This window comes from Ixodes scapularis, unplaced genomic scaffold (assembly GCF_016920785.2).
Source record: "Ixodes scapularis isolate PalLabHiFi unplaced genomic scaffold, ASM1692078v2 PGA_scaffold12__126_contigs__length_90152505, whole genome shotgun sequence".
NCBI lineage: Eukaryota > Metazoa > Arthropoda > Arachnida > Ixodida > Ixodidae > Ixodes > Ixodes scapularis.
Window position 1 is genome coordinate 11,357,029 of NW_024609838.1, and position 15,900 is coordinate 11,372,928.

Consider the following 15,900-nt stretch of genomic DNA (forward strand, 5'->3'; position numbering starts at 1 on the left):
GAGTTTAGCCCACCTTTCCTTGGGAAAACTTGGCAGCAAATGGCCTCTCGATGAACTGCTTTAGCTTATCCGTGGAGTGGTAGTGGAACTCGTGGTCACTAAGGTGAATGTGATCGCCGTTGAAGCTGTCCACCTCAAAATCGATCACCTGTAAACATAAGGCGAAGCCGTCATTCCCATACCACTATAGTAGATGCGAAAAGAACAGTTTTATCAGAAAACAATATACAGGGTGTTTCACGAAAAGTGGACAAAATTGATATTACGAAAACTACGCGTTGCAACAAAAAAAGGCTTGTGTCGTTTTGGTCCCGGGCCAGGGGCCTACTTAGAAAAATTATTAACGTCCGGGATAATCAGATTGTCAATTAGTTTTGTGCAAATAATTTTTTTTAATATTGTGTTTAAGGGCATGATTTCGATTAGAAAATTGCTCAGCATCATCGAAAAACACTAAATCAACAAATTGCAAAACGATAGAAGGCACGCGCAGCATTTTACGGCTTTCTGAAAAACCGCACAAATTCGACGGGTTTTTCAGTTTCGACTTGCAATTGGAGCGCATCTCGGCCCCGACGGCACCGCGCCCCGTGGAGAAACAGTGCAACAAACTTCTGCTGCGCTGTCCTCGCTCAACGCAGCAGAAGCTGGTTGCACTATTTCTCCACGGGGCGCGGTGCCGTCGTTGCCCAGATGAGCTCCGATTGCAAACCGAAACTTAAAAAAACTCGTCGAAGAAATACATGGGTTGCACTGACGTCTCATCGCATACTTTTGACCACCATGTAAGAGGAGGAGAGGGAAGCTCCTTTTGTAAGAATTTTGAGTGACGGGTTAATCTTCTGTAATCTTCTGGAAGGAGAATTGCGACGTCTGTGCAAATCCAGGAGGCACAAAAGAGGATCCTGATAAGAGGGAAGCTCCTTTTCCCTTTTTCTCTGGGGGTCATCGGAGCGCTCTTTAAATGACGTCACATGCAACCCATGTATAAAATGCTTCATTCATAAATAAAAAAAGTAAAGCGCGTTTCTTTTTAAAGTGACACTGACGCCCCCCAAAATTGTTTTACTTTCTTGTCAGGCGATTCATTATGGTCTCGGAACACTACCCAATTAATATTTTGCTACAGATTCACGTATTTTTTAATAAAGCCAAAAAACGCAACTGCTCGAAACCGAAACTCCCGCACCGCACGAAGTAGTGGAGAGGATAGAGTGAGTGGCGGAAGTAACATGGCTACACCCGACCGTGCGGGTTTTTTTTTTTTTTTTCCGCACGTAGCAGACGAAATGCGTTCGTTCGCCGTGCGACTCCTTTGTAGTTATGTTTGTTCCGCTCGCTGTTCTGTACTTCAATATGAGTTGTTTTGTACATTTAAGCGTTGGCAATTAGTAGTCAGTGCCCAAGTGCCGTGGTGAATACCCGTGATCGGCTCCGAAAAGAATACTCCCAAGGTGTTGCGTGAAGAGTTGCCTCACACATGTCCTGCATCTGAAAGTGGCATATTGTGCGCCAGAGTGCACAAGTTTCCGAAAGATAACGGATCGGGATCAATGGCTGGCTGCAATTCCTGTAGAACAGTTACGCGAAGCTCGGAAAGCGGACGCTACCCGATTCATATGCTCCTTGCATGTTGTGGAAAGTGACTACCAGGGTTGGGCAGTATCGCGATACAAATGTATCGCGATAGTATTTCAGAAATACATTTCGTATCTGTATTTCTGTATCGCGATACATTTTTTTCGCCAGTATCTGTATTCCTGTATCGGAATACATTTTGAATGCTCCTTTGTATTGCAATACAATCAGGGTGAAATGTATTTCGTTACATTTCTTGAGAAATACTCTCCCTTTCCGGGCCCCCCCCGGGGCCCGGAAAGAAAATCCAACGCATTTTTATTTTACTTCTGAGGGCACCAGGGCCAAGAAGGAGCTGGGGAATTGTTACCATACGGACCAAGGTTCCTTCCGATTCTCCAAACTATTTTCCTATGCGTCCTCTTCTCCCTCCTGAGAAGTGTTGCGTAGTCGGGGACTCGAACTAGGTGTCGTGCCAGGAGTGGAGTCAGAGCATCTTCTGCCGCAGGTCCTTAGGTAGGAATTTCTTGAGTTATTATTTGCTGACATCCAATGCCCGCTGCTAACCGTCTCTCTTGCCTTAGCGTACGCAGTACACCCGGCCAGCAAAGCTGAGTCACAGCCTGTTGCAACAAGAGCCTGGCGCAGTGAAGTTCTACCCATATTCGAATGCGCCTGCGACTGCGCCCGTAATATTGCACGGCGTAAAGGTACGTCATCAGCCGACGTGAAAGTAACCCGTTGCTCTGGTGATCCGAAACTTAGGAAGGAGGCCAGACGTGGCCTCGCTGTGCCGACCCAGACTTCGTACACCTGCGACTCGTCTCGAGCTCGCTATTTCTCGGAGGGCTCGCACTTGTGCCGGCAATATCAGGTCGCAATCCACGAAGTCTCTATTTGGACTATGTAAGACCAAACTTGAGAACTGCAATCCATGCGTCGGTGGCAGAGGGCCGACAGGAAAGACTTTTACAACAGGGATGCCACCGTATCGTTTTTTGAACCGTAAGAGAAGGTAAGACAGGTGTTCCAGGTTGCTTGGGGTAGTCCACTATTCTCGAAAAATCCAAATGACACTGCCTGCTGGATCTTCAACGAGGTAACCTACAACGAAAGTACGTACTGTCCTTTCATACGGCAGCGTGCTAAAGTTTAATGTTCAAGGCCACACCTACAGATAAAGAATGCCAGTTCATTCCACCGTGACGTCATGTGATAAATGTTGACAGGGGCGTCCTTAGTGAACAGTGGTGTAGTGATTTAGGATGACATATAATTTATTTAGAGGTCGAAGTCTCTTCGCATCCCTCATCAGACAGACAGGATGTGAGGGAAGGGACCGCGGTCAGTCCTTGATGGAACGTTTTTTTGAGCCCACTGAAGACTCCTCGTCGTCCGAAATCACTACCTTCAAGGCAAAGTGCCAAGCCTACGGTAAATTAATTTCAGGATCAAAAACTTCAACCTTCAACTTCAAGCTTCATCTCATTTGGCATCTCAAACAAATTTTAAAAATGTATTGCAGTATCAGTATTTCTGTATTTGTATTTCTGCCCTCCCTAAAATGTATTCCTGTATTTGTATTTCCAAATACTTTTTGCCTGTTTTTAAAATGTATTTCTGATACGTATCGCGATACGCTTTTACAAATATATCTCAGTATCAGTATTTTAGCTACTATTTTAATGTATACCAGTATTTATATTTCCAAATACATTTTTGAGTATTTCTGCCCAACCCTGGTGACTACATTGAGTTCACAGGTGTCCAAAAATGGAATGCCTCACCATTTAGTTCAGCGACGTATCGTCCACAACAGTTTTTTTTTTCAGTGATAATTGTAAAAAAAAGAAATGTAAACATCGCAACATGCTTGACAAAAAAAAGAAAAAAGAAAAGGCACACCCACACCAGGGATCAAAGCCGTGCCCTCTGCATGTGAAGCCTTTCCACTGAGCTACTGAAGGGACTCCATCATGCGTAGTAATGCGATGGGTAGGCTGTATGTTTTCGTTTCAATACATGCACTCCCGGCTCGAAGTCGGGCAGCACCACACATAGGCCACATTCGCACCTCGTAAAGAAACCGTACGCGTGCGTATTCACCTCGAAGTACCCACTTCGTGCTTGACGTTTGAGCGAGCGATGTCTTCAGCTACGAGAAGGGACGACGGCTCGGCGACGTCTTCGTGCAATCGGCTTGCTGGTCGGGCGTGTCGTACGGGATGAATATCAATTCTTTTGATCAGTTTAAAATTTCTCTTTTGAGGGAAGACAGCATTCGCCGGTACCGTGAATGACAGTTCTGAAGTAGAAGTCCAACGTCCGTCGTCCGCTGCCATCCGCTAGTCCCACGATACGTGAAACGACGCCATGTTGAGAATTATGCAGTGAACGCGCAGAATGCTTCCGGGTGTCTGTGCTACCTTTTTTTCAATCAACGTATTTGCAGCTTTTTGGAAGCCACCAAAATGGGTTTCATATTTTTTTTTTTTTAAATATTGACTGTGTGCCTTCAATGACTCACGACGTTGATTAAATTTGATGGTCGCGTCGATACCTTAGAAAATGGCCCGTGATCACGGAAAAGAGAGTGAGCGCGACTCAAACCGGCCAGTTCTTTATCGGCGGTTTTCGGGCAGAAAGAGACCGAATTTAGAGCCGCAAATTCTGTTTTGGGTAGTTGGGCTCTCACATGTCACGTAAAACTAAAAACCTCGGCGAGCATAAATACCCTGTCAGTGTCCCTTTAATGGTAATGGTCACGTGTTTTTTTCTATATTAAAATAGCGTAGCTTGTAGGTTGTCTTTTTTTGTGCAAGTAACAAGTAACGTATTTTGTTACTTTTTTTTCGTTAACGCCTACTAACTACACTGCGGGGTTTGTAAGCGAAATGACCGTGCACGCGCTTCTTCACCCTCAAAGCAGGCTTTACCTTGAAGTGGGTGTGGTCGGGCCTGGGCTGGGCGACGACCTTGCTGCGAAATGCGAATCCCGATGACTGCAGGGGCTGCTCTGGGTTCTGAACCTGCAGCTTCCCATGGTAGTTGTAGACGTAGTCCTTGCCCACCTCATAGCCTGCATGTTTCCAGAGAAGCATACCCTCGCTGTATTCGTGTGTAACGCGAAATGGCGTGTCAGTTGGATCTTTACCTTGTTTCCGCTGATTTCTTTCCTGCCGCAATGATGTTTGGTGTTTTTATAAAGATATTGATTGATCCAAACTACCTAAAAATTTGAAAATCCCATTTCATGAAGTCCGACGATGGGCCATCATAGAATGAGCTTTTTAGAGACATTGTGTTCGTGCATTTTATGTGCATTATGTCTTCTTGCGTAGTAAAATAATTGAAATAGCGACATATACTTTATTAGAAATATGTACGTTTAGGTAAGACACATAAACAAGAGAAGTCCTTGCCATTCCGAAACGCATTTGTAAAAGTCAACAAACTCATCATCCCGCGTTGTAGTGAATATTTTCGGTTGCCTTTCAGGACATTTGAGGACAAAGACGGTTCGTTGGCATGGCGCTTTTCGGCTGAATGGTGTGTGGTTACAATAATCTAAAAGCTCAAAAACGTTTTTTTCTTTCTTGTGGCGTGACGGGTGTTACAAGAGTAGCATCGCCCTAAACGTGATTAAAGCCTCTGATAAAACTCAAGATGGGATCGCCTGACACTCTCTCGCGCTCCTCTTCTGCGCCTGGCAGCACACGAGATTTTTTGCTCCTTCTTTGTGTAGCGTCCCCCCCCCCCCCCCCCCCCCCCCCCCATAAAAAAATCTACAGATTTGCAAAAAAGAAAAGAAAAAAACCTAGCTTTGTACCGATTTATTTTTATTTCTTTTCCGCTGCCGCACCACAAAACAAGATTATTTCTTTTTGATGAATCTAGAGATCCAGGAAAAGAACACACCAAAAGTCTTTTTATACCACATTTCCTAAGCAGACTGCCGAGGTGCCTACGTAGAGCAGACAAACAATTTTTGAGAGCAAATCTGCTGCCGTATTATATGACGCAAAGAAGAACGTCGGCTAGTGCCCTAAGTGAGCAGGTAGATAAAACAGGGCGCACCATATATTTCAATCGAAGTGAACTTCTGGAAAATCTCACAGAAACGGCTGCATCGTGAGTTCTCTACATCTTGACATAAAACAAAAAAATCGGGCATCAATCCGGTACCCTTCCAAGCGTATTGTACTTGAATCCCGCCTGTCGTTATTGTAGCATGCTGGTGGTCATTCCTACCTCCGTTTGTCGAAAAAAATTAATGCTTCAGTGCGAAGTGTAGGTTGCAGAAGGCGCGTCCTTGGCAACAACGCCACAACAATTGCCGCTAAACATGTGCGTACCAACCGGGAAAGGGGGGGGGGCAAGGGGGGCGCTTGCCCCCCCAGTTCTGAAAGTGGGGGGGGGGGGGGGCAGGGCATGTGTTTCTTCCCCCCCCCCCCCCCCCCCCTGTTACCCTGAAACAGCCACCACTGGGCAGGGCAAACACTGGCTGGCAGTGCCCAAGGGATACCAAGTGCACCGCCCCGGCCCTGAAGGGGGGGGGGGGGGGGTGTCTGATTTGCTCCCCCCCACTCAAAAACAACTGTCACTAAAGTGACGTCCATGCAAGCCATAAACACATTTCGAGACCTCACCCCATCGCAGCAAACGGCGTGCTAAAAAAACCAGCCTGAATACAAGCGGCACACCCTCCGGCCGACCACAGTCGCTCAAAAGTCACTGACAATCTAAGAAACGCAGAGCGTGGTGAATCCCCTGACATCTTGCCATTCCCCCGCAGCCAATAAGTTTGCGGCGGTGGCCGGTAAAAACGCGGAAGAAGGAATCACAAGGCAGGAGGAGTGAACATAACGGTCCGCACCCTACGTTTGTTAAGGTGTCGCTGACTTAGTATTCAAGAGGTTAAGTAAGTCCAGAAGTGTCGGGATTTCAACACAAAATGTGCATAGGCGTTGGAACGTTTGCGAAAACCTTGCGCTCAAGCGTGACTAAAAGTTGTTACACGCAGGCCAGGGCAACAGGAAACATACAGAGCCTATGTGTACGCATGCAAAGCAATAAAAAAAGAAAAAAGAAAAGGAACTTAGCCATGTTCAGAAATGTTTTTGAGTATGAAGTCTTTTTCAGGTTGTCTCGTGCAAGCGAGTGATGTAAGAAAACGTCCAGCGGGGTTTTCGTAGGATTCCAACTCACCAGTGGCGACGGCAATGAACAGAACGGGCAAAACGTAAGGGGCTATCATGACGATGCGCGTCTCTAGCAACTTGTTCCCATCCCTCACAAGTTAACACTGAATCATCAGCCTTCTTTGCATCAGCTTAAATATGGCTGGATCTACGTGGGCCCTTGGACGAGGAAAGGTTTTTTCTCGCTCGACAAATAAGAGCGTGCTGGTTACGCTACGAGAAAAAAGGGAAAACAAGAAAGAGAACCACACATTTTTATGCCGTGGATTTCTTTTTTCTTGTTTCGTTTTTAAGTTTATAGTGATAACAGGCCGACATATCACGCGAGAGGGTGCTTTTCACCACTTCCCCCTCTCACTCTCTTCGCCTCAAAATAGCAGATTCTGCGAGAGCTTGAGGTTTTTGCTTCTGCTCGCAAGCCAGGGAATTTTCGCAGTAGTCTATCCGTTTTCTTGATTGTGAAGACGGGCTTGGGTGTCAGTTTGAGTGTACACACAAGGACGGCCAGTGTGGGGCACGTTAGGGGGGTTCTGCGGCTGCAAGGTCAGCTTCCAGAGTGTAACAGAGAAAGAAATGTGATCTCTTATTTTCAAGAGTGGTTTCGTTGATAACCCCTCTTCTTGCTGCTGGGATGCTGATTCGGATCTGGGTGAGGGTCGAATAAAAAAGAACCATCATCATCATCTTTTTTTTTTTCTTGATAACTTGCAAGTAATAATACAGAATAATGTGGTTCTATATATTTTTATTAAAACGAATGAATAAGCCATAAGCACAATACTAAAGCACTGTTATCTAATATGAGTGTTTATATATATATATATATATAAAAACGCTAGTATCTGCTGCCAACATATGAGTGTAATTTATATAAACAATGTGGTCAGGTAGTGTATTTTTGTCTTTTATTGTGTAAGATGGGAAATGCTTCCTTGTTGTTTTGTAAAACCGATTTTAGTCGCTATTAATGGCGTTTAGTTAGGGCAGTGGTTCTCAAACTTTGGTTCGCGGACGTCCAGAAGCCTTCGAGGACCTTCATAAGGGCTCTCGCCAAGTGAAAAAAGCTCGCTAAATATACCTTTCCTACGCCATTGCACAAGACTCCCGTTAAAGAACTTGTACTTGGGATATTTGGTGAACGTTATGAAGCATGGTGCAATGCGCAAACAACAAGAAATATAAGGAGGAAGACGCACGCACAGGCTCGGAAAGGAAAGCATATCTGCACCTTCATGAATTCCATGCATCCGCTTGGCCGGGGAATACACGCCTTATCTCTCATTCACAAAATCTTTAAAAAAAATATTATCTCAGCATTATACACTGCAATAGGTATGTTATTTACGCATTGAGTGCACCTCTTTTTGTTGAAGTACGCTTCGGGACAAGGGCAAGGGCCTAAAAGCGCGAATGAATGGATGCGTACTTCATCAAAAAGAGGGGCACACGATGCGTGACACATCTATTGCACTGTATAACGCTGAGATAAGATGTTTTTATAAGTTCTCGTGGATGGGAGATCAAGCGTGCATCCCCTGGCCATGCGTGTGCGTGGTTGGGATGAAGGTGACGAGATATGTATTCCATTTTTTTCTGCACTTTTTAACAATAGTTGTGAGTGGCGCCTGTGCCTTCTTTTTTATGTCCGTTTTTTTTTTTTAGATTATGTTTTACAATTTCTGTTGAAGTATGCATTTGGGGTTCCGGAATGGCCTTCCAGTTCGTCTGGGAGTTCTTGATGGCCAAATTTGAGAACTGCTGTGTTAGAGCATCAAAATGTCCCATAGCACTCATATTTACACGCTTGTCAGACGTGCCTCCTCTAGGTTTGGAGAATCATTCTGCCGTAATTACAGTGAGTGTGCAGGCGAGCTTGTGGCAGTTTACAATGATGCCGTCCCATGACCAACTCCAATTAAAATTTGCTGAGGATAGTCATTTATATTTTCACAGACCATAAAAGATTGTGAGCGGTCGCTTCGATCTCTTGATATAGCATTTTGTTGAGAGAAAAAAAAAATTTCGAAGCACCGAACAGTTACGACAAATTTCGCCACTGATCTGCGAGGGCAAATCCGAACGCGGTTTCTGCACACAAAACTTGAAAGTATAAAACAGAGAGGACGAGGACGGGGGGCGGTTTTATCGTTGTGCCATTCTATGTTGTTGCTAAATGAAATATGTCCTGTTCCCGTCCTCGTCCTCTCTGTTTTATACTTTCAAGTTTTGTATCTATTAACCAACACGCTTTTTTTCAACTGTTTCTGCACACGTTTGAACTTTTCCTTAGCTGTTGTGCGTGTTGTCACCTAGACTTGTAGAAGCCTCCTTTTCTCGAGAACATACTGCTGCTCGTGACTTCCTCCATACTTGTAGTGTCTCGCTTGATTCCACGCTTGAACCCTCTTTTTAACGAAATAGGATATTAACTTGTCTCTTTTCTCCTGCCACAATTCACGTTTATTGGAGAGTACTCGCAGCTAGCACCATGTCATGGTTATTCCACCGAGAAAGTCCCAAGATCTTAACCTGATCCTCGTTTTCCTTCTAGTGGTTTGGTCCACGTGCGCACTCTTCGAATTTAATTGTGCAGTTGGGACTGGCTAGAACTAGCATCAAAGGAGCGGGACTTTACCATCACAAAGCAGAGCTCGTTGGCCGCTTGCACCGCTCCAGCGATTGTCCTCAGCACTTGCAACTAATGAATCTTGTGTTCCTGTGGCAGCCCACGGTTTTTGATGAGCCAAGTGCGCCTTGTTTCTCAAGAGTGAAGGCACTCCGGCCTTGCACCCTCTAGTTCCAGGATGAACACTTGATAATCGGAAGGCTTAGGTTTATCTTGACCTTCGCCTTGCCAAAAATAGGTTTGACGCTTTGGCTTGACTTGCCAAGAAGATAATGAACCAAATCTCTCGTGCTTACGGTCAGCAGCAGAACAACCGTTGCTTCATTTAACAGCTGATGTTTACTACACCGAACACTTTCCCAGTCACCAGCTTTATTTGAAACAGCCACATATTGCAGTGATTTAAACTTAAGTGTTGTCGGCTGCGCCATTTTGTTGTGTAACAAGACAAAAAATACAGAAAATAAGTTTGAAAACAACAGCCACCATCTTTTGTTTGGTTAAAAAAAAAAGTAAAAGCCGCTTACAACTCCCTGTAACGCCGAATTGGAGCGCAGCTCTTGAGGAGGAGGAGGGAAGGGTAGTGAGGGGAGGGTATATTCCTCCTCCTCCTCCTCCTTCTCCTTCTCATTCCCTCATTCTTTAGTATGCTCCGGGGGGGTCACCTGACCTCGGGAGGACGGGGTCACGTGACCTCGGGGGGGAAGGGTGTCACGTGACTTCGGGGGGGGGGGGTCACGTGACCTCAGGGGGCCACGTGACCTTGGGGGGGGTCACGTAACCTTGGGGGGTCACCTTGGGGGTCACGTGACCTTGATGGGACCTTGGAAGGGGTTACGTGACCTTCGGGGGTCACGTGGCCTCGGGGTCACGTGACCTTGGGGTGACTTTGGTTACGCCGATGGCGACGCCGACGCCGCTCAAGCCGGAAACGGGCTCCTAAGAGCTGCACTCTAAAACCCTTTTCTTACATTCTATCGCATTTATTTTTCATGCCCGTCATCATCTTCATCTGTCTGCTACAAGTAGCAGATGGCGTCAGGCGAAGTGTTTCGCGGTGGTGCACACAGGCATTCATATATCACTTCCATGTCTATACGAACGCTGAATTCTGGTGACCTCCCTTTGTGAATACGTGCGTTCAGTGAGTCACGTTTTAAGACAATGCATCCTACACTAGTGTAGGATGCATTCATAACAACCGCAAATACTGCAACGGGGACACCGAGACAACCATGACCAATGATTGCTTCGCAAAGCTACTTCATGCATTGCTTGGCACGTTTTGCGCTATGAACATATGCCCCGGTAACTTAGTCATTCGTCTCGTTTCGGTTTCTCTGGTAGCACACAACGCAACCAAACTTTCAGCCAGGCTTCAGGGTTTATCTTAAAATAAAGAAAAACCTTTTTTGGGCTTTCCCACGAAAATACTGCCACCTATTTTTGCTATGTTCAGCCTTTTCCCGAAATATCTTGCACATGAAAGCAGTTCAGGTTTTGCCTATTTTTTTAATTTAAAGAAAACATTAAAAAGAAGACGTGATTTAGGTGCTCTAGCTCCCCATACAACTAAATATTGTAGGAAGTTAGTTTGATCACTTCTTCCCTTCTCAAATATGCTTAAGTGTGCCTGAGTCAATATTTATTCCTCAACTGACCGTGACAGGCCGTGACAAGTTTCAAAACTAATATTTCATTTGTTTTTTTAATCTTTCTCAAAGCAGAAAAAAAATCCTGCAATAAATAAGCATATTATTCCTAATAATTAACAACGAGCGTGTTGGTGAAGAGAACAATACTTGAAAGCATAAAACATCGAGGATGGGGACGTCCCTGTCCTCGATGTTTTATCCTTTTAAGTATCCGTATATTATTCCTCAGTTGCATTTTTATAGAAAAATGGGGAAAATAAATATTACGTGAAGCAGTTAACCAAAATTTCCGCTGTGCCCCAACTCTCTTTTCGACAATAACATGTATGATTCCGGCGGGCGTGTTATTTTGAAGGCTTTCATAACTAAGTCCTTTAGAGATCGGCGTACCACAGTCACAATCTTGAGTTGATTCGCCAAATTTTAAACGCCTTCGTACTACCGGCTTTTGACTTTCCCGTTAGACCTGGGTATACAATATGTTATCTTTTGTCGAACAAGAACCAAAGACAACAATTTTCTGCTTCATGTATTTATTCGTGTTTTTTTTTCAAGTCGAACAAGCGCTTATGGCAATGAAAATGTTCACACACGCCGTCACCCCGTTGTCCCGAGGCTCTCGTGGCGTTGCCATTATTCTAGAAACTACAGTCCTGACGTGACACTCACACTGTCATATCACCTCGCTAATAATGAATGAAAATGCCGGCACGCAAGGAACGGCAGAAATAAGGTTGAACGACGATGTTGACGCCAGACGGTGCTCAGGGCGCGGTACAGTCGGACTCGGGAACGACGTAGCTCTTGGCGAACTCCAGGGTGTCGTTGTAGTGGTGGAGGTTGGGGCCCAGAAGCTCGTGCTGCCGGTCATAGTTGTAGTCGCCGCAAAGCCCGCACAGCTTGCCGCGGTAGAAGTTGGCGGTCTGAAGGCATAGAGACAAGAACGTGGGGTACCTTGAGACCATGGGCTCTGATTCCTGTGGTAAGCTCAGAAAGGTATATCCGCGGTAACCTTCACTTTTCAGTGTGAAATAAATACGTAACGTGCAATATTAAAAGCAGCTCTACTCGCTGACAGCTGAAGAAACGAAAAGCGTGTCTTATTGTGTCCACGCTTCTCGCGTCCTGATTCGTTGCTTGGCATTTTTATCAGCTAATGCCGCAATCTGATTGGCCAACGAGCGATAATGATATACTCGGCTCTCTTAGAGTTATCCTTGACTATAGTTGATTATCGAATGAAGGTCCTGCAACATGTTGTGGTCACTGATTTATTTTTCTGGCCGAGGGGGGCTTGGAATCTCAATCATCAAGTGATAATGACCTGGTTATGTTATCTAATGTAGAATCAACATAGTCTTAATAATATCTGCTGTGCTCTTTACGTGAAACACTTTTGTGTAATGCACCTTCGAGGTACTCGACATGATGCTTATTACAAGGAACGATCAAACAAGAAGGTCAATGAGCGTGATGAATTCTACCACCGATGCGAGGTATTGTTCTCGTTTCCTCACCTGCACAAAGAGCACGTTCCCGTCGAAGCCTATGAAGACCCCGTAAGGCTGCGACATCACTTCGAAGTACTTGTTGTGCTGCGTGACCGTGAAGAGCTCGACATCGTGCGCAGTGTGGCTGTAAGGTACTCCCGGCGTCAGTTCAACCCTTTTGCCGTCGATGCGGAGCACCAGTCCGGAATCAGCGGAAATTGGCAGGAGTTCGACCTTGGTGAACTGGATGAAGGCCTTCAACGCCTGTGATAGCGTCATAAAGAGAGGGGTTTTGAATAACTCTGTCTTGATGATTCGGCAACGATGTAAGTTTGAAATTTTGTATTGACAAAAACAAGAAAACCACCACAACCTAAACAACCACATCAACAATATCTTTAACAATGAAGAGGAGCAAAGGAGCAACTGAGGACAAGGGCTGACCGACACTTATTTGCTTTTACGTAAAAAAAGAAGAGTAAAGTAAGATGACAAACCGAAATCCGAACCCGAGCGGTACACATCAATGTTTACGTAAGGACAGCAATTCCTGATGCAAAAAGTTTCACATAGGTTGTCCATGAGTGCAGATGACGCGTCGAGACGAGGACACCCTTTCACCGCATAGGAAGCCAAAGTCTTCAACTAGCTAAAGCCACTAAGTAGGCTTTGCTTAGCGCATTGACACGTTGAGCTTTAGATGTGGTCTAAGTAGGCTCATGCGATATCGGTTTGCTCCATAGCGAACTGTTTGAGAATTTCTGAAGGACGGAAACGCCTTTCCTCTGATTTCGGATGACCCTTCACGGGAAAGATGATTCTTAGAAAGAAGGTGTCGGTAGTGTGAAGCGTAGATTATTTAATGACAGCTAGCTATAGCCAACTGTCCGCAATAGCGTGAAAATTATGAGGCACGTGTGATTAATTCGGTTAAAGGAATCACTTTCACCGCTAACCAATTGTCCTTGCATGCCGATCAGGTTTTTGCGCACCCGAGCCGCGTAGGGGTGTTTTCCGAAACTTCTTGATCGCAAGTTTTGCTTCCTTCTAAAATTAGTCGTTACGGTTTCGAAGAAGGCCAGATCGAGTTTTCACTATTTTCTTAGATCGAATTGAAGGGTTATACCTTGGGGAGTGCGGCGTTTCCGGTAGCTCGTGCCAGGACCGTGAACCTCTTGTTGGGAGAGCAGTCCTTGGCAACCACCTTGAAGCAGTCAGTCTCGGGAAGGTTCACGACGACGTTGTCGAAGGTTCGGACACTCTTCCCTTGAAGATCGCAATGCTCTATTGGTAAAAAAAATGGAAAGTCGGTTGTAGACGAGTCAATAGAGAGTTAAAATATGCGTACCCTAAACTCCCGAATGAACGTTCACCATCTGATGGAGATATAAAGAGGATCATTGGTGGCGGGCAATCTCTTGTGGAGAGGCTTTCTTTCGAGGTTTGAAGATAACTGTGGTTCAAAACTTATTTCGCTCGATTTAGATTATGGGAACGACGTGCCAGGTCAATAGTCTTGGTGTTTGCCATTGCGATAATTTTCGGGTGTCTTTTTCTATAACGATCTAATATTATACGTCTCTTAATTGTTGCGACCCGTCTTCCGAACCAACTGATGGAAACGAGACTGAATCTCTCTCTTGTCACTACTTCTAGCACTTCTACGTTCTCATGTTTCCTACGTGCTTTTCAGGGGTGCATGATGTAAAGTAAGTAATTTTATGTCTAACGGCTCATTAGTTGATATATTTTGCGAGTTTGCGGCAAGACACATTCACTGAATTGTTTCGACCAAAGCGGCCCAAGAAAAGAAGAGCTGACTAGCTAGAACGAACATGGTTAGGATGGAAAGAACAGGACGTGATAATAATTTTATATGGATGTTTTTTGTTATCCCATCTTTTGTAATATTCAGTATTTAGTCTAATTGTTTAAATACTTTCCGACAGATTATAAATTATAATCTGTTTGAACATATTTAAACAACTAGATTATGATTTATAATCTATCTTGTAGTGTTGCGTCGATGGGAGTCTGAATTACGGGTATGTAAAATTTTTCTCAGTAGATAAGGTCGACATTGTTTCAGGGTGGAGCGTATCGTTTGTTTCGGTGAACCACAAGGTAAGATCAACAATGATGAGGATAGGGTACGCCGTAATATACCCTTTTTAGTTCGTTATTTTATCTAGTATTGATGTCCCTCATATTTGTAGAATGTAGCCGATACTTTTTAACGGTAGCTGCGTAAAAAGTAACTTACTTTGTTTGTAGTAGGAGATGTAGTTAACCATGTTCGAGTATCCCAGTAGAGGGAAAATCCTAGGCTCGAGTAAGTGGCTGTAGATGGGAACGTGGTCATGGTGGAAGGAGTGACCGTCCTCGGTGGTCACAACAATGTCCGTGTACTTCTCAACCGGAGGCACTTGAGAGACGACGTGGAGCTTTCCGGTGGGTCCGTGGACGTGGGATGCGAGGGTGCTCAGGAAACCGCCCTCTTTGTTGACCTTCTTGTAGTATTTCAGCAGCATGGGGAACAGCTGAAAGAGATACAGTCTACGTTGAAAGAGGAGGTGGTAACCACACAACAGCCAAAACGCAACAGTCGTCACCAAAGTGACCCCAAAGAAATGTTGAGTTCTTAATAAATGTTTTTTGTTAGACGTTTACGTTCCTTAATTATTCCTCCCAACGAGGCAGATGTATATCGAATGTTCATGTTTAATGGAGTACGTGGTGTAATATTGTCACGAATAACAAGTGATGAGGCGATAATGACAGAAGAAACTAAACGTTTAATGGGGGCGAACTTGTCCTCAAAAATAAGAGGAGAAAGAAAGATAACAACAGAGCGTCGCGGGCGTCGAAGTTGGCGAAAGAGCAGAGTCGAACGCTGGGGCGAAACCGACTCGACAAGGTCGCGGGCGGCCTCTTATCTAAAGTGAGTCACTATCTCGAAGATTCGGCAGGGAAGGTTCGAGCGTAGCGCGCTTAGGGCGAGAATGAACACGCACTTTCTAGAACAACAAAAGCAGGGACAAACCATAGAAGTTATGTTCGCAGCAAGAATAAACGAGAACCTTCTGCAAGTCTGCGCGCGGCAACATAAACCTATCAAATGCAAACGTCAAGAAAATTTCGTATTGATGGTGTACGCATCTCCATCTGAGTGACAATAATTTACGGGTAGCTCGTGTGGTGAGCGCGCGATTGCTGCTTGTACGGACATTGCGAGTGAGCTTAGCAGCTTAAATAGAAAAAAAAAAAAAGTTTCCAGCTCTTTTCACTTTAGGTTTTAGTTGATGTACTGCGGAAGAGATTAAGCCACGGTCGAGTCATCACGGTAAATT

At 45.0% G+C, this 15,900-nt stretch overlaps 2 protein-coding genes across 2 annotated transcripts in view; both read right to left on the reverse strand.

Moving 5' to 3' along the window:
- Nucleotides 1–6,835, reverse strand: part of LOC8040862 (vitellogenin-4-like) — a 53,568-nt gene extending 46,733 nt beyond the window's left edge. Inside the window, exons 1-3 of the mRNA XM_029970558.2 lie at nt 6,787–6,835; nt 4,515–4,657; nt 14–148 (exon numbers count right to left, since the gene is read on the reverse strand). Of these exons, the coding sequence (XP_029826418.2) occupies nt 14–148; nt 4,515–4,657; nt 6,787–6,835 (327 nt within the window). The remainder of the gene's footprint in view (nt 1–13; nt 149–4,514; nt 4,658–6,786) is intronic.
- A 4,749-nt stretch (nt 6,836–11,584) lies between these two features.
- The window catches only part of LOC8029797 (vitellogenin-6-like), a 32,338-nt gene continuing 28,022 nt past the window's right edge, over nt 11,585–15,900 (reverse strand). The window contains 4 exon segments of the mRNA XM_029970560.3: nt 11,585–11,983; nt 12,578–12,814; nt 13,677–13,834; nt 14,814–15,090. Of these exon segments, the coding sequence (XP_029826420.2) occupies nt 11,825–11,983; nt 12,578–12,814; nt 13,677–13,834; nt 14,814–15,090 (831 nt within the window). The 3' untranslated portion in view covers nt 11,585–11,824.